Source organism: Dryobates pubescens, chromosome Z, assembly GCF_014839835.1.
Source record: "Dryobates pubescens isolate bDryPub1 chromosome Z, bDryPub1.pri, whole genome shotgun sequence".
Taxonomy (NCBI): Eukaryota; Metazoa; Chordata; class Aves; order Piciformes; family Picidae; genus Dryobates; species Dryobates pubescens.
The window spans coordinates 127,238,464-127,264,063 of NC_071657.1; the positions used below are offsets into that span (position 1 = coordinate 127,238,464).

The 25,600-nt window shown below is 41.0% G+C and overlaps 1 protein-coding gene across 2 annotated transcripts in view; it reads right to left on the reverse strand.

The window, feature by feature from the left end:
* Positions 1 to 1,531: 1,531 nt before the first annotated feature.
* Positions 1,532 to 25,600, reverse strand: part of NELL2 (neural EGFL like 2) — a 159,672-nt gene continuing 135,603 nt past the window's right edge. The window contains exons 16-20 of one of the 2 annotated variants that reach the window (XM_054178039.1): positions 22,066 to 22,206; positions 10,545 to 10,738; positions 9,450 to 9,626; positions 5,685 to 5,909; positions 1,532 to 2,149 (exon numbers count right to left, since the gene is read on the reverse strand). In XM_054178039.1, coding sequence (XP_054034014.1) covers positions 2,099 to 2,149; positions 5,685 to 5,909; positions 9,450 to 9,626; positions 10,545 to 10,738; positions 22,066 to 22,206 — 788 coding nt within the window. In that variant the 3' untranslated portion in view covers positions 1,532 to 2,098. The remainder of the gene's footprint in view (positions 2,150 to 5,684; positions 5,910 to 9,449; positions 9,627 to 10,544; positions 10,739 to 22,065; positions 22,207 to 25,600) is intronic. The other variant, XM_054178040.1, reaches the window with a different exon arrangement.

Below are 25,600 nucleotides of genomic sequence, written 5' to 3' on the forward strand. Positions count from 1 at the left end.
AGGGGTAATATTAATGGAAGTTTTGCCTGTCCAGATTGCATGATAATCTACTGAACCAGCAAGAGAGATGCTGAAATGCAGAAGGGCAGTTCAAAAAGAACAGGACTACTAAAGCAGCATTCAAAGGATGCTGTCATCTTGGGCAGTTTCCTCCTCTCCTGCTTTACCACTGCTGCCTGTGATGCATTAATTACAGATTCAGCCTTTTCAGCCTGTAATTTGTAAGCACTGCTTTATTCTTGATTTCTCTTCAAGAATAACATAACATAGCCTCTTTTATTTATTGTCCCAACAGAACAGTAGTGAAAATAGGGTCTGCATATTGAAGTGATCCCCATGCATTAAGATGCTCTACACAAACAACTAAAACATCTGTGGAGCTTACGGAGACAAACCAACTCACAGCAGCTGCAGAGAAGAGGAATCTGGCGAAGATCCTCTGTAAATGTGAGCAGACGCAAGTCACACACAAATGGTCTGTACCCTACTCCAAGTGACAGCATTCTGCTGGCACGTAGGAGCTGATCCTTAGGCACATGAATTTTCTGTTCAATCTGCTGTCATGACTCAGATGTACGAAGATATTTGTGTTCCCAGAAGAGTAACAAAGATGAGGCATGACAGGAATAAGGTTGTGCCGGGCAGAAGCCCCCACAGGTTTTAGCCAGATACGGCGACGACGGAGGTTCTTGGAATCAATACGTCTGACCAATATGATCGGGTATTGATCCTTTATTGTTCCAGCATTGCAGGCCTATGGCTCAGGCCTATGGTGAAAGCATGGCACAGTAAAGCGTGGAAGGAGAGGAGACAGGACAGGCAGGAAAAGAAGTGCGTAGCAAGGAAACTGCTACAATTTATATAACCTTGGTATGCCTTGTTGGCATGGACTCATTGGTCCCCTATGAGTGACCACACATCACACTATTGTAGATTATTGGTCCAACTATGGATGACACGTGAGGTTTGTTGATGCAGGTGCATGTCCTGTTGTCCCGAGATAACTCACTATGTTTCTAGCTACCAGCGTCTTGTTTTAGTTACAGTGCTGCAAGCACAGCACTGTTTTGGCATACTGGTAGCTGGCTCTGCCCTTGTGCTGAGCATGGCCTGCCACCATGTCAGGCTCCAGGCCTGAACTGCCAGATTGCTCACACCGCTCGTCACTGGTGTTCCCACAACAGGTGGAGGACCTAGACAAGCAATACACCACCTGTACGGCCCGGCTACCCAGGCATGCTAGCAAAGAAGAAACAGTAATAGCACATGTGAATATTACCTCCTTGAGAAGGAAAGGCAGCACGAACAAAAACCTTAAGGTAAGAGAAATATTTATTTAAATTTGCACAATAACAAGCTTATACTGAACAAATTCAATCAAGAAATCATAGTTAAGTGCAGTCAAACAAGGAAATATTGATGACTTTTCCCATCAGAAAACATTAAGAAGCCATGCCTGTGCATCACGGTTTTTCTTTTTTTCTTTCTTTATTTTTTTTTTTGTTCTGTTTTTACAATAACTTCTTTTTTTTTTTCTTTTTTCTTTTTTTTTTTTTTTCAGCGCACATACTGTACATATCACATCTTAGCTGCTAGGTTCTTTGTTCCTGAAGGCTTCATCCCTTTTGCTCAAATGCCTGCTAAATTCTTCAGTGAGCGATCAAACACAGTTTTGCGAGTTCCGAATATGATAAGGTAAGGAACAAAAAAAACCAAACTCTCTCAACCTGGTTAAGTGTTGGACTCTCAAAAGCTTCAAAAGCCCCTGGAAGAGCTGTTAGCTGACTTGGGATCTTGACATCATTATGTACAGCATTACAATGTGTCACCTCACTCTAACCTAAGTATTCCGCGTAATGATGTCAGACAGACAAATAGCCAGATCACCTGGGCCTAACTTCGTACAAAGGTTTAGACAGCTGACCTTGTCTTGAGTCCCCATACGTTTCACTCTGATTAAGCGAGTTCATCACATATCTGCACTTCAGATGGACAAAAATCAATCTAATTTTAGCTTAGATTTTGTACAATTTTTGGTCTTTTTCTGTGAAGGAAAATTCATTAATCAGGAACTGCTTGTGAGAGGTGGTTGTTGGTGTCACAGTTCCTGAAGGCACTGTGGGTCCACTGAGCAACAGATGTGGCCGTTCTAAAGAAAGGAAGAAAACACAAAGGGGAATTGAAGCAATCAACAGTTTGTACTAACCAGATCAATTTAACAAGCTCAGCTGTTTGCAAACATCCATCAGATCTGAGCGGACTGATTTGTAAAACACAAGACACATACACGTTTTGATTAGATTCATGGCATTGTTATCATGTCCCTCCCTTGCTCAAGGGATGGGCTGTGGTTTGCAGTAGTCAGTACCTCAGAGCTGCAGTAGTCAAAGAAGCTGGAATTGGTGGGAAAAACCGCTTCTGACAAAGGTATCAGGCATCTGCTCAAGTACACAAAGCTGCTGAACAGGACTTGGGAGTTTTATTTAGATCAAGCAGTAAGGACTCTCTTTTGTATTTAGCCCTGAATGCTTGAAGTTAATACATCCTGGCTGTAACACCAGCAAATACTAATCCATAAAGTTTGTCCTGATAGTTCAGACAATCTTCCAAAAATATTAGCAATGAAGGGAACAAATTGCCTATGGACAGCATTGAAGCACTAGGGAAAATATTTTCTACATATCTACTACTACTTTTCTAAAGTCTGATTCTTACAATGCAAATATAACAAAAATAAAGTGCATTATATTTTAAATTGCTGCCAGGACTGATTAAAGACCAAGGTCTGGATCATTCAAACATTTTCTTTTACTCCTCCTGCTACAGGAGGTTTGATGATCCTACTGCCCACGTTCTTTATTTGTAATTTGAAATGGGCTTTGTGACTGAAGTCAGCTTTGCATGACACCCAGGTTTCTGAATTCTTAAAGGATTTGTGTAAACCTATTTTGCTATAGCTTGCCTAGAGAGGCTTATACTGGAGCTTTGACCTTCCGTGTTATGCTCCACAGGAAAAGAGTAGGGTAAGACAGGACAATTGACACAGAGAACTACACAAATTGGGCACAGTGTTAACCTGACAAGGAGTGGGCTGCTTGCATGCAGAACTACAATGTCACGATGCTGCCATAATAAGCAGATAGTGTACTTGAAAAAGAAAACTCTGTAAAGAGAATTCAGTAAGATTTGGTTCCTGCATTGCCACTGATTAGCAATACAACAATGAGGACACATTTTCCATCACTGAATCTCAGACGTGTGTTAGAGAAAAATCACATGTCATTTATTTGGTTTGCAGATGGGGAAATCAAGGCACATAAATCTCAGCAACTTGTCACAGGGAAAAATAACTTCTAGCATTGGAATTGGTGTAAAGCACCATCTATAAAGTACAGAAGTATGGGTTTCTGCATTTAGGCTTGTTTCAGCACTCTGGGTAGTAGCTGGCTTTCTAACCGTTACCCATTCTGTCAGGTCACAATTTTCTCCCCAGCACCAACCCACTCTGACATCAAGACAAATGCCCAAGCTCACTTGGCATCACTTCCTTTGTAAAAGGACCATGCCTAGACAGCAGCAACTGCTGCTACACACAGTATTGTGTCAGGGAAAGTGCATGAAGAAGGTGGTGCTTGACAGCTTCTGTTACATGATCTGTTACTCCCCACCTCTCCTAGAAGAAGGTGCTGAAGTTAGAGTATTTTCGGTGAGCAACTTTTCAAAGTGCTTAATTCTACCATGTTCTAGAGTTTGAGAGCAACTTCCTTGTGAAGACAGGATAAAGATCAAAATCAACTGTGAATTCAGTAAAAATTTAAGATCTCTGGATGTATCCTGCTGTCTATCGGTCCTTGGCTACTGCAGAAACTCTCTGTTATTCCTCAGTACTAGACAATGGAAAACACAATTCATCACATGAACTTATGTCCTCTTCATTTCCATCTTTAAAAGGAGATGCCAGAATCCACATAAGACCATAGACATTTTTTCTCCTCAGACAATGAATTCCTTTGACCACAAAAACTATAAAATGTTCTACACATGCTGATTCTGTTACTAATTTTAAAGACAGAAAGCTATTTAACCATGTAACTGGACCTTTAATTGTCAATTATGGTTCTCAAAAAGAAATTCAATCAGTTCTGATAATACTACAGCATCATATAGAACAAACTTCTTGTGTGAAGTCTAGTCTTACAGTATCACAGAATCACAGAATCAATAAGGTTGGAAAAGACCTCAGAGATCATCAAGTCCAACCTGTCACTCAACACCTCATGACTAACTAAGCCATGGCTTCAAGTGCCACGTCCAGTCCCCTCTTGAACACTTCCAGGGACGGCAACTCCACCACCTCCCTTGGCAGCCCATTCCAATGGCCAATCACTCTTTCTATGAAGAATTTCTTCCTAACATCCAGCCTAAACTTCCCCTGGTGCAGCTTGAAGCTGTGTCCTCTTGTTCTGTTGCTGGTTGCCTGGGAGAAGTGACCAACCCCCACCTGGCTACAACCTTCCCTCAGGTAGTTGTAGAGAGCAATAACGTCTCCCCTCAGCTACCTCTTCTTCAGGCTAAACAATCCCAGCTCCCTTAGCCTCTCCTCATAGGGCTTGTGCTCCAAACCCCTCCCCAGCTTTGTTGCCTTTCTCTGGACATGTTTCAGCAACTCAACATCCTTCCTAAACTAAGGGGCCCAGAGCTGGACACAGTACTCAAGGTGTGGCCTAACCAGTGCTGAGTACAGGGGCACAAAGACCTCCCTGCTCCTGCTGGCCACACTATTTCTGATGCAGGCCAGGATGCCATTGGCCCTCTTGGCCCCCGGGGCACACTGCTGGCTCATGTTCAGCCTACTATCAACCCAGGTCCCCTTCTGCCTGGCTGCTCTCCAGCCACTCTGACCCCAGCCTATAGCACTGCATGGGGTTGTTGTGACCAAAGTGCAGCACCTGGCACTTGGACTTGTTGAATGCCATCATGTTGGACTCTGCCCATCTGTCCAGCCTGGCAAGGTCCCTCTGCAGGGCTCTTCTACTCTCTAACAGATCAAGACCTGCTCCCAGCTTGGTGTTGTCTGCAAATTTACTGATGATGGACTCGATGCCCTCATCCAGATCATCGATAAAGATATTCAACAGGATGGGGCCCAGAACTGATCCCTGGGGAACACCACTAGTGACTGGCTGCCAGCTGGATGTGGCACCATTCACCACCACTCTCTGGGCATGGACCTCCAGCCAGTTCCTAACCCAACACAGAGTGCTGCTGTCCAAGCCACGGGCTCACAGCTTGGCCAGGAGTTTGCTGTGGGTGACGGTATTGAAGGTCTTGCTGAAATCCAGGTAGACTACATCCATATTGTGTATCTATTCATTCCTGAGTATGTTTCCAAGACAGCACAGAGCTGTACAGAAAGAACAGTTATGAAACTTGAGGTGAGCTATACTGATGAAAAAGGAATGCCCATTTCTCTGTCTACAGCCCAGGCTGTTGTCCTGCTTCCAAGCTGCTAGAATATTAAACCATCCTTTTAGAGCCAGCAAGAGTAATGTTACATGAGATAAACGCTTTTACTGTTATCTCTGGACACCAACTATCCACAGAAAAAACTCAGTGCTTTAATATGTCTATGCACAGAACAAGCTGGGAAAGAAGAATCTCAGCCTTACTTTTATGCTTCTTACCTTGCACTGGCAGAGGGTGCACTCTGTGCCATGCTTGATCCAAGAAGATCCAGTGAAGCGAACTACATTGGTTTCATCCAGACAGGTTTTAGTGATGTCATTGCGAATGGTATCTGCTTGGCAGGGGTCAGTGACACAGCGTGGGCAGCACCCATTTTCAGGAAGGACACTGAATTCACAATCTACCTCTGGGCATGGCAAGGGCCAGCAGTCAACTTCACCTTGCTGTTTTCAAATATGAGAACAAGAGAAAATGATTAGTTCTTATTTTCTTTCATTAGCCATCCCTCTGACTCAGCAGAATCTTTCTTAGCTGCCTAGATTTATGTGTCTGGTCCTATTCAGAAGTCAGTGCAGAGAACACCAATATTTGCTGCCTGTGGCAGACACAGCAAGTTGGGTGTTTTATCATCATCTGCTCTTCAAGAAGTGTATTAGATTTAACTTACTTCAACATACTCTGCATCAAGCTGCAGCTGAAATCTTCATAAACATCATGCAATACAGGTTATGGGCCTTGTGAAGTCCTGTTTCACCAGAGACAGAAGCTTGTACTGCAAAACTGGTTTCACTTAGTTCTTACTTCTGTTCAGACAGTTGGTTCACCACAGAAACTTCCTCAAATTCAGCTCTGGCTCAGCAACAGTTTGTTTTTTTCATGGTTACAAATGCATTGGCTGGACTAAAGGTCTTAAGCTAGCAGCAGCTGACTGCAGCTGGGAAGACCAAGGTGTTTTCAGTGAGAGGACCTCCACCCACTTACCATTCACCTGAACTTCCAAACTTAATCACAAATTCTGCATGATGGATTCAGTGCAGTCAGGGTAGGAAATGGTCAAAGAGAGACTTGCATTGGGCCAGAATATTCTTAGGGGAAGTTACTACAGTAACCGCCTGTACACAGATCTAAAGACATCCAATTATTCATGCTAGTTACTAGAAGCTAAGGTCAGCTTCCCTTCAACTCTGAGCAAGGGTCAAAGTTTCAGATCGTTTGGTCAAAGACATCACAGAAGTCATTGCTACATATTTCTTTTGAAGCAGGACCATTTCTGATCTCCAATTTATTTGTCTCATTTGTGCATGGACTGAGTAGTCTGGATTTAAGGGAGTAAAAGAGAATAGCATTTGGCCCTAGAAAAGAAGTTTATTTACAAAACCTTTATCTAAGGGGATAGATCAGTTTAAAAATTATGAGTTCAGTGTCTCCAGAGCAAAAACCAAACAAAGCTCCCAGGGATAGCTGAAGATAGAATAGAATGGACCAGACCAGGTTGGAAGAGACCTTCAAGATCATCACGTCCAACCCATCAACCAATCCAAACCACCTAAACAACTAAACCATGGCACCAAGCACCCCATCAAGTCTCCTCCTAAACACCTCCAATGATGGTGACTACACCACCTCCCCAGGCAGCCCATTCCAATGGGCAATCACTCTCTCTGTATAGAACTTCTTCCTAACATCCAGCCTAAACCTCCTCTGGCACAGCCTGAGACTGTGTCCTCTTGTTCTGGTACTGGCTGCCTGGGAGAAGAGACCAACATCTGCCTGTCTACAACCTCCCTTCAGGTAGTTGTAGAGATAACCTTTCCCATCTCATTGCATCAAAATGTTCCAAACCTTTCTTCTTTAAACAAAGGGGACAGAAGTATTCTTGCAGCCTTAACACAATCCAGACTTAGGTGCTTTTCAAAGAATCACAGAAAGGCTTAAGTTGGAAAGGACCTTAGAGATCATCTACTCCAACCTCCCTGCCATGGGCAGGGACTCCTCTCCACTAGAGTTAGCCACTCAAAGCCTCATCCAACCTGGCTGTGAACACTCCTTGGCAGGAGGCATCCACAGCCTCCCTGAGCAACCTATTCCAGTCTCACCACTCTCACACAGAAGAGCTTCTTCTTAAAATCTAGTCTAAATCTGCTCTCCCTCAGCTTAAAACCATTCCCTCTTGTCCTGCTGCTAGACACTCTTATGGGAAGTCCCTCTCCAGCCTTCCTGTAGGATCTCTTCAGGTATTGGAAGGCACCTCTAGTGTTCCCCAAGGTTCCCTCAGGGTCTTCTCTTCTTTAGGATTAACAACCACACTCTTCTCTTTGCAGAAAGTATTGTGAAGTTACTGTTTAAAAAAAATTCTCATCTGGGTCAATTTTCATCATTTGGACTCACGTGATGGTAAGAATGAAAGCAATCTGAATGCCAGTCACTGATCTTTCTATATCAATTTATGTTTTTGTAGTCTCAGACAATACAAGAAGCAGACAGTATGTCTTCAACCAAAAAAAAAAAAAACCCACATAAATCCCTGTCAACTGAAAGAAAGTAGACTTTAGTTATAGAAGTAGTGTCTTGGAAAAAAAGAGACATCTATTGATATCTCAGACTGCAGGTTGTTTTGTTTTGAGACACTTAGTGAAGCACATATTTTACTGAAGTTTAGCAGTGGTAACAATGAAAGCACAGTGTCTGCAGAAATTGCTTTCTGGCTGTTATTTGTGATACTCTGACAGGGGAAAGCTGCTAGATGGACTAGGCTTTACAATTGGAGATAGTCTGTGATAAAAGGTAGCTGTTTTTATCCTAGGGTTTTTACTGCCATGGAAACTTTCTGTGTGGCATTATGCAGAACAGGTTTTTCTCAGACTGAAATAGATGCCTAGGAAAAAGATGACAAGCTTGAACAGATTAAAAAAAACCCAAACAAAACACCAACAAAAAACCCACAACAACAAAACCCCAAACCCCCTCATTTAATTATCTTCAAAACCACATCAACTCTTTTTATTTTTGTCTGTTACTCAGCATGTTAGAATAGAATAGAATAGAATAGAATAGAATAGAATAGAATAGAATAGAATAGAATAGAATAGAATAGACCAGGTTGGAAGAGACCTTCAAGATTGTGTCCAACCCATCATCCAACACCACCTAATCAATTAAACCATGCAACCAAGCACCCCATCAAGTGTCCTTCTAAACACCTCCAGTGATGGTGACTCCACCACCTCCCTGGGCAGCACATTCCAATGAGCAATCACTCTCTCTATGAAGAACTTCTTCCTAACATCGAGCCTAAACCCTGGCACAGCTTGAGACTGTGTCGTCTTGTTCTGGTGCTGGCCACCCAGGAGAACAGACCAGCCCCCGCCTGCCTACAACCTCCCTTCAGGTAGTTGTAGAGAGCAACAAGGTCTCCCCTGAGCCTCCTCTTCTCCAGGCTAAGCAACCCCAGCTCCCTCAGCCTCTCCTCATAGGGCTTGTGCTCCAAACCCCTCCCCAACTTTGTTGCCCTTCTCTGGACACCTTCCAGCAACTTAACATCTTTCCCAAACTGAGTGGCCCAGAACTGGACACAGTACAATGTCTGAATGAATAAACAAATGAATAAACAAATTTTAATCTACTGGCATCTTTGAAATTATCAACCATGGTAATAAATTCGTATTTTGAATTTCCTTATACAGTTTCATCAGTCATTGAATGAGTGAACATCTCGTAGGTGCCCCATCTAAATGACCTCCACTCTTTGCCAAGACAATTTTTACAATTAAATAATTTCTATGATGCCTATTGCATCAAAATACACTTTTGATTGGAGCATGACAATACTAAAAAATATCAAAAAAACCCCTCAGATTTTGATTGTACACATACTCCAGAGAAAATTAAATGGATGTTAATGCAGGAAAATTAACACTTTACAGATCAGAGTATCTCATATCCTTTCCCCCTCCTGTCTCCACTGCTGTAACCAGGAGCCTTACCAAACAGCGACACTGCTGACAGTTCTGTATCCAGGAGTCACCACTGTTGTAGGAAAGCTCCCCACTCTGATGTAAACATTGACTGCTGAGCCTTGGGTCACACTCAGGACAGCAAAACAGGTCAACAGTGGGATTTTCACAGTCACAGACCATTCGCCGACACATCACATATCCACTCTGTTGTTGGAACACAGGCAGAGATGAGACCAACTCCTTCAGTATTTGTACCAAAATTTGACTTTTGGGTATGTTCTAAGCTACTAGCAGCTCATGAGTTTTGCCACTGCATGATAACTTTGCCAATACACAATTGAAACAGAGGCAGAAACCACAATACACCCTCTTAACTGCCAAAAAGTTTCCCTGTTGTCTTATATGCATCCTTCATACACTCAGCTATCACATAAGTTGATGAAACCCAGGGGTGTCTTTCCCAAGGGTCAAGTTTCAATGGATTGCACTAAGTTTACGTCATTCTCATAGGGATGCTAGTTGAGTCTTGCTTTAAAGTTCCAGATCATTCCCTCCCACTCTCCTGTAATTATTCACATAAGGAAAATTACAGATCGTCTAAAATTAAATTCATCCCCGTGAAATCTGAGCTGCTAAGGACTTTGTCAGCAATGTATTTGGCCTTCATTCTCCATCAGCATTTAGATTAGGATAAAGCTTTCCACTGCAAACATTTGAGAAAGTTGAGCTGAATTACTCTGCAGATACAGAACCTATTTCTATTTATAGCCATCTCTTAGCAATATTGGTGTCAGTCACCAACCCCAGTATGTGTCTAGACTGACAGTTTCTTTGCATGAAAATGCTGTTACTCCCACCCAGAAAACACAGGTGGTATCTCTGCTAACAAAATAGTACCATCATGCTTCTCAGCATGTCATATTATAAACTTCCCATGGAAGTCTAACTCATGCAGGCTGGAGAGAGTAGCTCTCCACAAAACTCTCCAGAACTCCATTTTTCTGTAGCACCACACACACACCTGAGAAGGGAGCTAAAAGAGCAATTTCACCTCAGTCACAGCACTCTTCTTTTCAACCCTACCACTATCTTGCAGAAGCAGCTACTTTGATTTCTACTGACCTGGCAGGAGCAGACAGAGCATCTGTCATTCTCCAGCACCCAAATCTGACCGTTGTGCTTGATTTTGTCTTCATGGATACAATCTCCCGTGCAGTTCTTGCCATGGGGACATCGGCAGTCATACCCACCATCCAAGTTAAAGCAAATAGTGTCATTGGCACAGCTATGCCTTCCGGTTCCACATTCATCAATGTCTGCAAAAACACGCCATGTAATGCTTTTAGACCACATTTAATTAACAAAACTGTTCTCGCAGCAGTCAATATAAATTATTCTTGGCCATTAAAATCTTCAGCTGAAAATTAATTTGCACTTCATCCAAATGGGAAGAAATAACTTTAAGGGCCACACAAAAAAAAAAAAAAAAAAAAAAAAAAAAAAAAAAAAAAAAAAAAAATCAAGTCACATCAACTTTTAAAACATGATATTTGGAGTTTTCCTGTGCATCTTTCTAAGTGAGTAAGGGAGGCAGAATGAAGAAATCACACACACCAAAAAAAATAATAATGACATTTCCCCTCAGATCCACAATTCTTTGTGGCAATGAGTCATGAGATACGAAAGAAGAAAAGCTGCAGAATCTTGGTTTCAAAACTTTTTGCTGGGTCTGTCTAGCACATTTGAGTTCATTTGCTGAGAAGCTAACGTGAAAGGTGGTGGCTGATCCATAAGTTCATTTAAGCAAGCATGCCGTGCATTATGGCGCATCATTTTATCAGGGTGTGCAAACTACAATACTTTAGTTATTCAGATTGTAGTGACATCTGCGGTCCTTATTTCTAGCACAGGGAATAAGGTAAAAACCCAAGTCTTCAGTAAAGAAAAGCAAATTACTTCAAAACATATCTCAAAGAATTCAAGAGTACCTTTAAAGGTCTGCTTTATCAAGGTGCACACAATTATTTTGCAAGCACACACTGCCTTCAACAGTCATTATTTAGCTTTTTCAGCTGTCCAGATGGAGAAAAGTTATCTGGGAAGATAGTTCTGGAAGGGCACGAAGTAAACAGCTACATGTACTAAAACATGGAAGACACTAGAAGAGTAAAGACTAGATCTATCAATATCAATACACTGAGTTCAACTTTAAATACAATTTCATAGCAGTCTGCTCCAAGCTCTTAGGGTTCCCTAAAAAGTCGAACTGTGATATTTAACCATCCAACAGATCGGTATAAGACAAAATAAGCAATATGGGCATACCATCAGCACAGAAACTTAATAACCACTCAGCTTTGGGTTCAGTAATAGAAATTAAACCTCCAATTCACCTCATGCATATCCTGTTTAAAGCAAAATAACTCAATTATAATTTCAATTCCAAGTGTAGCTGCAATCAAAAAAAAAAAAAGGAGGAAAAAAAAGGGCAAGCAAGTTGCTAACATGAATATGAACTGGGATGAAAAACAGCAGGGAAATGATTAGAATTCTATTGTATAAATAAGCAACATTGTTGGTTTACTTCAAATCCTGTGTGCAATAACAGTAGCACTATCACACACACACACACAAAAAGCATTGCAAAACTACTAGGGCTTATGGGAAGGATGAGAAAAATGTCATTTGAAAAGAACTGAAAGTAAATGGATTGTTCACCTCTAAAAGAATGTCAATAAGAAGGGCTATAACCAAAAAAATAATGAATCCTCCAGAGAAGATATGTTAAGAGCATATTGCCTAACACACAAGATAGGGGACAGTGAAAGGAACAGAAAGACAACAAACTGCAGCCTGATAAAAGGAACTAACTTTCCATACAATGCATAAACAAACTGTGACACTCAAAGGTAGCAAGAATATTCAGTTTGCAATGCTAATATATTTTGGAAGAGAGATTACATTTCATGCATTAGGGTCAACGGTGCCCTCATTTATCTAACAGAGAATCCAGAACAGGTAAATCATCTCAAATCTTCGTATCTTCTACCTCACTGTCTTCTGAAGAATCTGAATTCAGCCACTGTGGCAATAGAGCAGAAGGTAACTGGGATTGCAAATCTAATTCCATGTGATTGTTCAGAGGGACAGCTGATATGTCACAGGCACATCAGACAGGGAATCCCACCCAAACACTGAGGATACCTAACTGGCTGCACAACCAGCCTTTAAGGTTTTTAGACAGGTAGCTAACACGAATGGTGATGCTTGTCTAAGCAGAGCAGAAGAATGGAACAGCTGCTCTCTCCTTCTTCTGTTTCCTCCTAAATCCACATTAAAAGCAATACAATCTGGCAAGTTAAAATTAAGATCTCCATATACTCACTCTAACTGGTTTGAAGCTATGCAATAAAGAGAACAAATACAAATCCTATTTAAATATAATGATTCAGATTAACAGCAGGATTCTCTTTATCACTGAAGTAATTTTTAATGAATTACTGTGTGATGCTTGTGTTCATTTCTTTAAAACACTCCTTTGTTCAAAGCTTTTACATAGCTAGTGTCATAAATTAGTAACTTCTCAATAACCTGGCCACTTAACTGAAAGCAGGCATATATAGTGAGACAAAGTTCAGCTGTCATGTAAATAAGATCAGTTTCCTTTCAACAACAGTGACCATACAAACACTATGCCTGCATTTGGCACTTATGTACAAGTGTGTTTCACAATTTTCCCACGAGAAAAAGTCTTCTGGGTTTTGGTTTTCAGTATGGTAACAGTCAGTGCAGTGTTACTGAAAAGAATTGAGGTTTCATCACTGACTGCTATTGAGCTGAGCTTACCCAACATTGAGAACTTCTGAAAAATCCCAACCTTGTTTATTTCCATTGTTTGATTCATGAAAATAAGTGTTCTGGATATGGCAAATTAAATATCCCTGGTCAAAGCAGGAGTTATTTACACTTTGAATCTAACACAATCGGAAATGGCAGCGTGTTTTTAATGCAGCAAGAGAAACAAACTTTGCATGCATGAAATTCTCATCTGCATTATTCATCCACATAAAACTTCAGGCATTATCTGCAAAGAACTTGCACACAAATCATCCACACAAAGCAAAACTTTGTTTGTCTTTTTTTGCTTTGTATTTATATGGATGGTGAATTATGTTACTGACATTTTGTTTACAGCCATAACCAACTCTCCACTTTCCATAACCATAGGGAGAGGGTCTTTGCATCTTTTGTGTCTGAAAAAGAGAGAGGGGAGGATTACAGGCTGCGTATTTTCAGTATATCCAGGCACAGAGGCAGGTTATTATTGCTGTCATATGGGTTTGTTGTTTTATTGGTTGGTTTGGTTGGGTTTTAATTAAAAACAAAACAAAAGGCAACAAAACCAAACCAAATAACAAACCAACCAAACAAAGCACACAAAAAAATGGGAAAACAAACACACAAAACCGCCACAAACATGCAAATAGAAACAAAGCCCCCCAAACCCCCACAAGACAACAAAACAAACAAGAAATAATGTACTTCAGGCTATTTACAACACACTGCTTAGGAATGAAGCAGCTTGAATGTTATGACATTAGAACATTAAGTCTCTAAACACTCGGGAGGTTTGCCTCAGAAGAAGAAACAGAAACAAAATGTAACTAGTTATCGAGTAACTAGAGTACAGAGGAGGGTAAGGAAGCTGGTGAAGGGCCTGGAGAATAAATCTTATGAGGAGTGACTGAGGGAGCTGAGGTTGTTTAGTTTGGAAAAGAGGTGGCTGAGGGGAGACCTCATTGCTCTCCACAACTGCCTGAAAGGATATTGTAGAGAGGTTGGTGCTGGTCCCCTCACAGGTAGTAAGTGACAGAACAATAGGGAATGTCTTCAAGCTACGACTGGGTAGGTTTAGACTGGGCATTAGGAAAAAAAATTTCAGGGCAAGAGTGGTCAGGCATTGGAATGTGCTGCCCAAGGAGGTGATTGAGTCACCAACCCTGGATGTGTTTAAAGGTCGTTTGAATGTGGTGCTTGGGTATATGATTTAGGGGTGAAACTTGCAGCATAGGGTTATCAGTTGGACTTGGTGATCCTGAGGGTTTTTTGCAACCTGAATGTTTCTGTGATTCTGTGATCTAGTGCTGAATTGTGGACCAGTTACAATTTACCTAAGCTACAGTAAAAATTACAGCAGCTTTGATCTGGCACACTTTTAAGAATTTTTCTTTTCTTGCCATCATCCTTGGCTACAACTTAAAGTTGCAATGACAAAGGAGTATGATGGATGAAGAAGTAGTGATACATGATATTGAAAGCTAGGAGTTAATTGTACTGCAATTTCATACAGCAAAAATACTGGACTAACGCCATGCAAAATGGTGACACTACCCAGAATGATTAAACTCCATTTGCAACATCTGAGAGACTGCAAAGGCAGAAAACTCCATAAAAATGGGAATTTCATGTGCTCCACCACGTTGTGACTCAAGGCTGCATTTAACAGATTTACTGGCTGTGTCTTGGACCAGATAGTCAAAGAATCCCAAAGGCACAAAATACCATTTGACTTGGCCCTAAGCAGTGTGCAGGCTCTGATTCAAATTACTCTAGTAGTAGCCAACAGTGTATGCAAGTTCAATATCATTAAAGAACTTTACTAGGCTATAGTTGTGCTTATTTTCAAAGAGGGAAATATGTTAAAATTATGAAGTTTTAAAGATTAATTAAAACTCATGACTAGATGTATAACACGTTCTCAGATAGAAATAAGAGCGTTTAAAGATCAATTCAGAGTAAGCATACAATCAAAAAGACTTTAAAGGGGGAGGATATATTTCATATACAGAAATATTTTATTTGAAAACATCATGAGTTTGCTTGCATAATAAATACTCTTTTATCAGCTATGTGGCATGGAAAAAAAGAAGCTGTTGCCTCACAGGTTGATAGTGGGTTAATTAGTAAGTAGTAAACAGCAAAAAAATGGTCAGGTTATGTCACAATGGATAGTTGTCTCAGGGAGGTTCCCCAGGAATATGTGCCAGAATATGTGCTGCTCAATATACTTAGTCATCTGGGAGAATGGATGAACAGTGAGATGAGAAGGACTGTTGACAAGAAAGTATTAAAACAAACAAAAAAAAATTGACAGTGAAATATGGAAGTATTTCATGATATTGACTGATCAAACAATAATATGTCAGACAGATTGAACTGTAAGGCGCATGGGGAAATACCCCTTCAAAAATCAAATAAGTCTTTTAGATCTGGTCTGGAAAGAGAGCTTGTAGCAACTGTGGATAACTCTAAAAGAAAATAATAAAAATGACAGCCCAATTAATATCTTGGACAAATCCCCCACAGATACAGTATTGATGAGAAAACTTGCAATAAACACACAAGGAACATGAATTAGAACACAATTAGAAGAAAAGCTTGTGTACACCTTGCTAGGAAGCGACAAAGGGCTCAGAACTTTCCCTCTTCTGATGAGTGCTATCCAACCTTACATGCAGGATGTCCACAACAGGTCTCCCTCAGACATGCTTTCCTACCAGAATCATTCAGATATCAGTTAGAGTGTCCTCTATGTAACAAAAAGATTAATACTTGTATCAGTGAAAAATAGCCTGTTGGAAAAGATTGGTTGGGAAGGTGGATGGTTTCTTTGCTCTGAAGGTACTGAAGTTTCTCAGTTACCTTAGCTCTAAGGAGTAGCATTGCCTCAGCAAGGTGAGGACACCAGAGTAATATTTTTGCTTAAGGAAAGAGTGTATTGATAGGGAACCCAAGCTTGTGCTAGCAGAAACTTGGTTTCTGTTCTCTGAAGTAAATCTACTGACTGATGTAATAATTCTTCAAAGAGCAAATGAATTATGAATAATTTATTTCATGACCATGCAAGCCAGCTGTCAGAGTTCTTAGCAGATGTGGAAGATGAAGAGCTAAGACTTCAGATGCCAGTAACAGCATCTTCACAGAAATGTCTCTTGATACAGTAAATGTGTTCAAATTACTGTCTTATAAAATGCAGTGGTCAAGTTTCTGCTTTATTAGTCCTTCTATAAAAATTGATTAACTTAGCTAATTTTGTACCCTGCCCACACTCCAGAAAATCTAAATACTAATGTGTCTCCACATCTCCTTGCTTGGTGATGCTTAAGTTGGGTTCCCAAACTCAATAATGAAGCTTTAATGCCAGCTTGGGATGGACGGGAAAAGAAGTTGCTTTTTTGTTGATCTTTTATGATCAAGAATAAAGGTTAAAGGATTTGGATGGAGCTTTGTGAGTGCTAGTAAGATTTCCTGCTGAAGAGCACTGATTCTTTATTTCCTGTCTCCTTAAGTGCTATCAATAGCAAAGCTTTGTTAAACATTTCCAGCTCTGCAGAAAGATTTAAGTGTAGGACTCTGAACTGACAGCAGCTTTCCAACTACAAGAAATTCCATGTACTAGTTAAAACACTGGATGTACTGTGAGATAAATTCAGACATCCTGACAGTCAGCAATTCATCTGCCTTTCAGATTCAGAGACAGATGCTCAAGTGACCATTTTGGACCTTGTGCATTCATTAAGGCTGGGGAGTATCCTGAGGCTTATAATATGCTTCTATTCCCCATTATCATAAAATCATAGAATTGTTAGGGTTGGAAGGGACCTCAAGGATCATCTAGTTCCAACCCCCCTGCCATGGGCAGGGACACCTCACACTAGATCAGGTAGCTCAGAGCCACATCCAGCCTGGCCTTAAAAACCGCCAGGGAGCTTCTACCACCACCCTCATGCTGAAGAATTTCTTCCTAACATCCAATCTGAATCTGCCCATTTCTTTTTTTTTTTTTTTTCCATTCCCCCTAGTCCTATCACTATCTGACACCCTAGAAAGTCCCTCACCAGCTTTCATGTAGGCCCCCTTCAGAAAATGGAAGGCCACAATAAGGTCTCCTTGGAGCCTTCTCTTCTCCAAACTGAACAACCCCAACTGTCTCAGCCTGATCTCATAGGAGAGGTGCTCCAGCCCTCTGATCATCCTTGAGGCCCTTCTTCTCTGGACACATTGCAGCACATCCATATCCTTCCTGTATTAGGGGCTCCCAAACTGGATGTAGTACTCCAGGTGGGGTGGAGTAGAGGTGGGAGAATCTCCTCCCTTGACCTGCTGGCTAAGCTTCTCTTGATGCACCCCAGGATGTGATTTGCTTTCTGGGCTGCAAGTGCACACTGGTGGCTCATCCACCAGCACCCCCAAGTCCTTTTCTTCAGGGCTGCTCTCAAGCCAGTCACTGCTCAGCCTATATCAGTGCTTGGGATTGTCCTGACCCAGATGCAGGACCTTGCATTTGTTCTTTTTGAACCTCATGAAGATGGCTTGGGCCCATCTCTCCAGCCTGTCAAGATGTCATCCCTTCTTTCCAGCATTTCTGCTGCACCACACACCTTGGTGTTGTTGGTGAACTTGCAGAGGGAGCACTCAATGCCACTGTCCATGTCACCAACAAAGATGTTAAATAAGACTGGTCCCAGTACTGATCTCTGAGGGGCTCCACTTGTCACTGGCCTCCACTTGGCCATGGACCCATTGACAGCCACCCTTTGGGTGCAGCCATTAAGCCAGTTCTTTATCCACTGAATGGTCCATCCATCAAAGCCATACTGCACCAGCTTGGAGACCAGGATGTCATGCAGGACAGTGTCGAAGGCTTTGCTCAGGTCCAGGTAAATGATTTCAGTTGCTCAGCCTTCATTTATTAATGTTGTGACCTTGTCATATAATCCTGGATTATGGAAATCACCCAGCACTCTGTGTTACCACACAGAAGAAAAACATAAGACATTTCAGAACACACAGCCTAATCTGTGAGTTCAGATAGAGAAAAACCACAAAACAAAACCAGCATTATTTTTGAATTGGGCATTCTGGATTGATGTTTCCCAAGTGTTTCATTTGCACCTATCTCATTTAAAGGATGTGGTACCAGCTGAGAGTAAAGGCACATTGATCTCATTCTGTATCAACAACAGTTGGTACCTGCCAGACACTCTTGGTGAGTCCTAAGAGGCTGCATTAATTAGGTGAGCTATTCTTCGTACATGGAAATTTGTTGGACAAAATGTCCAGCAACTAATGAGGTATAACCTGCAGTATTCGGGTGGAAACTAATACAGCCTTTTTCTTCAGCTGATTTTGGGAGCTTTTACACAGGGGACAAATTCAACAGAATCAGGATCTTGCAGAGAATTGCAGAGCAAATATTAACTGGGCCTGAACATTCTTATTTTAGGATTTTGCTCTCAGTGGTTCCAGTGTTCTTAATGCAATGAAGCTTGAGGCTGCAATATCTGTCTTAGCCTAGCCCTCTTTTATGAAATGGCACATGAGAGACAACCTTCAGAGCATCAATAAGATTGTGTAAAGAAACCATAAGGAAAAGCTGCAGAGGTGAAAAGAGGAAGGTACCAGGTAATAGACCATGCTGAAAGCGTTATTTACATATATATATATAATTTAAGACCTCCCAAACCCACACAGTTCTCAAAGACTAAGCAATTGATCTTTCACCATGTTTCTGGAAATACAATGATGCATAACAATTCTATTTCCAAGGGAAATGCAGCAAGTACTGGTAAGAGGTTTAATTCCTACACCTGCATTTCCCATCATTTCCCTCAGTAATTGCTATTACAGAGACCACAGGTCTACCCAGGAGTATAATATGAAACAAAACCAATATCAAAAGAATCTCTAGGCCTTCCATTGCCTGTAGGTACAATAAAGTGGGACTATGAATTTCTGTGTTCAAGTACATTAGTCAAAATATTCAATATTCCTGTTCATGCTAAAGAAGCAGCAGTAGCCAGGGTCAATATAGGTGTAAAACAGGCAATTCAGCAACTATTATTTCATTATCAGGCACTGACAAAGTCTAATGCTACCAAGGAGACCAACTCTAGCTAAGAACATTTAGTACGATGTTCTAATGGGACTATTTCCTGCAAAAAGGGTAGGTGCAGTTGTGGTATTCTGCTACACTAAGGTTTTTAAGCAAATGCTGCTGTGCCTCTGTGATCTTAACAGAGGTGTTTCTATCTGAGTTTTGTGGTTGGGGTTTTTTTTTTTGGAGGTTTTGCTGAAGGAAACATGAAGCTCACTATCACTGACCACAGAGATGCTCTGTGTAAAACTATCAGTACATGCCTAGGGGACACAAGCAGACTCAGATTTGAGGAAGACCATATAGAACAATCAAAAAAGAAAATAATTGAACCCATACTTCTTTGGATTTTAAGGGTTTTCTGCAATGAAAGAGGGAACTTTCTTTAGAGCAACTAAAACTTACAAAAGATGAGCCAAAGACAGGGCTATTATGCACTCTCTATAAAACCTTACATTGAATTAATCCTCTTAGAAAGCAAAATGGACAAGCACTCAAAGAATATTTCCTAACTCTGGGGAAGTTTAAATTCTTTGTCCCACCAAGAAATCATGACAGGACCAGTTTATCTTCTGTGTAGCTCTGCACTGTTCCTTCTATGGCTCTGCCAGGTGTAATGTTTGCACAAACCACACAGCTTCAGAGCACACTGTTTCTGGACACAGCAAGAAGCTCATACAGCTGAAGGTGAGAAGTGGAGAAGTGAGATTTGGAATCTGAGATTACTATAGGCTGGATGCTGCTCCTCAGTTAAAGTGAGTATCTAAAACACCATCCATCAACAGCTCAATCTAATTACATCCAACTAGGGGATACTGAAGAAGTGACAAAAAGCCAAAAATCCATTTTCTTATGTCTTTAAACCCAGTATAGAAAACTCACAGTGGAAAGATCTGATAGCAGAGCAGTCAATTGTATTTGCTCTACAATCCACTTCTGATGGAAGTTTAACTTTCCATACTGGAATGGATTTTAGGCTGTCTCTTCATACCTTTTCAGGTTTTATTTTCTGTCTGGGGCACAATGCTAAAAGCTTCAGTCCAATAAAATGGGATGTACTAAGATTAATAAAACATCTAACTTTCCTCCCCATTTCAAGCTGCTATGCATTCCAAAACTTGGACCTAAAATCAATCAAACTGAAACTGTTCTACTGTTAGTGACTAGGATTATCAGCAATGAAGATAGGTTCCTAGCATCTGTGATTCAATTCTAATTACTTGTTACCCTCTGTGTATGTTTAATAGAAAAGGTCAAAACAGTCTACTAATTGCTACTTCTGCATACATGTGGCAGAAATCCCTCTATTTCTTTTACTTTGAATTTTCCTTCATTTAGAAATTGCTGCTTAATTGTTTGTTTGCACACATCTTAATAGAGTCACGTTATATCACATGCATCTCTTGAGACAGTACATGCCAAATCACCATCTTCAGGCTGTGAGACAAATGTTATAATGATATCAAAGATAGTATTTGGGGAACTGAGAGTATTTCCATCAATGCCTGGCTAGAGTATTACCTGTGTAGCAGGTGACAGAAGAGCAACATCATAATCAGAGGCATCGCAACTTCTTTGCACCTTCTTGTCCTAACACCTTGCCAGCTAATCCTGACATTTAGTTAGTTCTTGACAAAGAAAGCTCGATTTATGAAAGCAGTGGCTGACTCAAATTGCAGCTTCCTCCTGGGAATACAGGTTTTTAGCTGTGGCAAAAATGTGTTGAAATAAAGTATTGATGATGAGGATCCTGAAAAGGTCATTCTTGCTCCTGGAGTAGTGTCTGTGCATCTGCCTTCAGGAAATTAATTCAAGTGGTTCCCTCTGGGACCAATGCAGCCCACTACTGTGAGTTTAAACAGTGAGGTAAGAAAGCTTACCTTGTGTGAGCATTGAACATTTCAGCACTCAGAGACAGAAAGGACAGAGGCTCCTCATTTTGCCTTAAGCCAACGGCAAAACAGACCGTTTTGTTCTCTTATTTAAGAGCAGCAGCATGCAATATTTTAAGAGACTAGTAACATTCCAGAGATCTGCATCTGAAATAACTACTGTCCTCACTAACATCATCCATAAACAAAGAAAACCTTCCCATCTCCTTGTCCCTGTATCACACTCTTATCCCTCTGTCACTCTCTTGTCCCCTTCACCTTGCCCCAGCCAGAAGTCCACTGAGCTTCCCAGTTTGTAAGGTTGTTTCTTCAAATTACAACTTTCTACAAGCAGTTAGCCTGTGCACAGAAGCACCACAGTATTAATCCAGGTGTTGGTAGGGGTGTCAGGGCTGCATAATCATTCTTTGCAATGGGAAATATTTTCATCACAGAAAGAATTTGACATATAAACAGACTACTGTCAAGTGACAGATGACAGAGCATACTATCAGCCCACAGGAAATCACTTAAGCAAGAACCATGCACAGAAGCAGATCTAGGGCCAAAAGAAAGTGTTTTAAGCAACACACCTGACTTCACATGTTGTCTTAGCCAATCACAGAAATGGCCACTAATGCTCCACCTATATATTAGGAATATTTGAACTTTATAGTATTTTGCCTTTTGCTTATCAGGCTTTTTTAGACTATGATTGCTTTGGGTCAAGGTTTAACTTTAACTGATACAGTGTATTTGACAAGTACAGTCAGAGATATTAGGCATTACTGTAACACAAGTCAAAACACTACCCCACCTTTTTTTAGATACTGACCTTCACAAGATTCTCCACTTGGTGAAAACATCCCATTGTCATGGTAGCCATCTCTGCATTCACAGTGGTACCAACCAGGCAGGTTGATGCAGTTAGCACGGCTGTCACACTGAACAAAGCCATCTGAGCATTCATCAATGTCTGTTTAGTAAGAAACCAGAAAGGAGAAAAATCACAGAGTGGAAATGGCTATATTCATCTGATGGAAGAATATCATCTCTGGTATTTCTGAGTTTCATAGAAGTTTTCATTATTGACACTTGAATTTCCAGAACTATTTGCAGTAAAGTTTTGAATCATTTCCACAAAAGGCCTTGGCTAATGGTGCTTGCTCTGCCAACAGTGGAAGTTCTGCTAATCCCAATTTGCTGTTTTACACATTAGCAACTTGTTTTGTCACAATACGTGATAGGTAGTCTGACAAATGAGTAAGGTGCCTACAACAGTTGTTAATAGGTCCCAGCATTGTTAACAGTTAGGAAGTACTAGGAGTATGGAGTCATAGGGAGACAAAAAACATGTCCTTCCTTATTAGATTCATCACATTATGATTGTGTTTTATACCCAAGGTGGAATATCAACTTGAACAGCAAGCTGAGACATACCTAAGAAACTGGCACAGCAGGAGACACAACACCTGCAAACTGCCTTCAGAATCAAAAAAGCTCCAGTATCACCCCCCCTCACAGCCCCCCCACCGAGTTCATACAACAAATAAACCTATTCTAGTCAAAGTAGGGATTCAACCTTTCTTTAAAAAGTTGATTTTTTTTTTAAAGCTAAGAACTAAAATAGCAAATTAAGTCTCAATTACTTTAAAGTACCTGAGCAGTTGATCTAGTATCCTCCAGGCTGTGGATATAAAGGAGAAGTGTGATGTGACCACTGAGGTATATGTAAAATATGTCAAAATTCTGCCTACAGTCCCTGTTAGCTCCCATTTCTGTCATCTGTTATTTTCACAGGAGAAAGTGTAAACTGGCAAAGAAAACCAGTTCTGGGTTGCAATAAGGCAACAAATCTCTTTCCTGGGAACACTAATGTGTGCATAGATGTACTCGTTCCAGTCTCTTATGAAATCTGTTGAAACGCAGACTTTGAAAAAAACCCAAGGCTTCCTTATCCATCAAAACCACTTTGTTCCACATCAGAAAGTAAGAAAATTGCAAGTATCTGGTGGTGTCTTGGTGTAAGGAGCGAGACAGGCGCTTTAACCCTTTTCAAAGGAGTCAAACAGAAACACTCCACTCAGGATTGGATCGAAGTGGAAAGTTCAAATGAAAATGCTATTCATAACTACCCATTACAGTGCAAAGCATATAAAATACACAAACTCATAATCTATATACTACACAGCAAGAAAAAAAACACTTCTCCCAAGTCATGCCTTAATACCCAGACCTAAGTGCTATTTTCTCCCTGTCCATACCCCCTCACGTGAGGTCCCAACCAGGCCAGAATTGCATAGACAAAATTAGCCAAATGACTCAAGGATGTAGACAGGCCTGAAAACCTCCCCTGTCCTAGAGATACAAGCTCATGTGTTCCCAGGAGCAGAGAGAAGGGAGGAAAGAGACAGAGCTAGTCATACAGCCAGCTTATAAAGAGATAACAGAATTATGGGATAGAATAACATTTTCCTGGGTCATGTCAAGCCCTCTGGGGGTCTGCACTCTATGGTTTAAGACATCCCAGTGCCTTAAACCCATGACAGGTGGGCACCTGCATAAACTACAAGGTATCACTCAGTCACCCATGGCTGGTTTTGTTCAAGTTGCATTTTTCTTACCTTTGCCAGGGAGTAGGTGGGATGTGCTTGGAGGATTTTATTTACACACCAAATAACATCTCTTTGGAATCTCTCTGGATAAACTATATAACCATATCATGAGTGTATTGATTTTTAAAAGCTTTACAGATACTTGAGAAAATGTCATCAGAAATTTTCATTATCATGTCCCAGTCTGATTTTTCTATCAACAATCTCTTTAACCAGGCATGCCTGATGTACGCTATCAGTACTTCTGGTGATGAAAATGACTAGTACCCCTGATGCAATACTGCATCAAGCATGTTTTGCCACTTTGTGCATCACAAATAAAGTCCTCAGTCTCTATTGGTTTAAAACACAAAATTTTCAACTCCTTTATGAATTCCAGGATAGTCATTGAAGTAGTCCTGCTGCAGGACTGAAAAATGACAAACACTGACAACCTTCTGCTGTTCAGTATGTCGCCCTCTAAATCAGTATAAACTCTGGCCTTTTTCTTGTGAGCAGGCAGGAGCCAGTGGGACCTCAGAGGTGTTTGAGAGATCAGAGGAAGATCAATGAAAATTATGTTACTATAGTGAGAAAAGGCTGGTTTGCAGCCTGTGCCTTAGCTACCACTATTTGCTCACATACTTGCAGATTACCTAAGAAGAAGCAACTGAAAGGACTACAATCCTGGAGTTGCCTTATGACTGAGTAATATGCAACCTGGGAAACAGCTTGCCTAGCAGAACAGAATCTAAGTGACTGTGCTGAATGCTTGGGATCACTGGTTCGGTACAAAATAATTTGTTGGGGTTGGGCAAAGCTCTAAGCCCCAGAGAATCAATGAAGCATGCAAACTCAGAGGCTGAAAGGGAAGAGCTGCTGTTCATGCTTGGTATGAGTCTTCATACTGGCTACTTGATAACGTGCTTTAAGACACCGGATGGCATACATTTCTTCTTTGGGAAAGTGGAATATGTTTATTGGTGATGAAGTAGAGGAAAGAGTGTTATTTAGGTCAAAGTAACAGAGGAATTATAAAAAGTCTGTGTTCCTCTCTTTAGAACAATTTATTTGTGGATCTGTAAGCGTTATAATTATAAGCATAGTATTGCAGGCACAGCCTGAATGCATTCTGATGAACTCACTGATAATTCAGGAAAAACAAGCCTTGAATATCACATCAGTATTGGTAAACTGACAACAAAAGTGGCTTTTCTGTATTTAGAATAGAATAGAATTAGAATAGAATTAACCAGGTTGGAGAAGACCTTCAAGATCATTGAGTCCAACATACCACCCAACACTATCTAATCAACTAAACCATGGCACCAAGCACCCCATCCAGTCTCTTCTTAAACACCTCCAGTGATGGTGCCTCCACCATCTCCCTGGGCAACCCATTCCAATGGCAAATCACTCTCTCTATGAAGAATTTCTTCTTAACATCCAGCCTAAACCTCCCCCGGTGCAGCTTGAGACTGTGTCCTCTTGTTCTGGTGCTGGTTGCCTGGGAGAAGAGACCAACCCCCACCTGTCTACAACCTCCCTTCAGGTAGTTGTAGAGAGCAATATGGTGTCCCCTGAGTCTCCTCTTCTCCAGGCTAAGCAAACTAGCTGACAAACATGTATCACAAAATATTACATGGGATGAAATGCTTTTACAGATGCCAATTAAAAGGAAGAAAGGGAGAAAGGGAGAAAGGCAGAAAGAAAAGAAGGATATACATTCTTCTGGTTTGGTTATGGCTGCATGCAAAGTTGAGTGGAGTTAGGTAA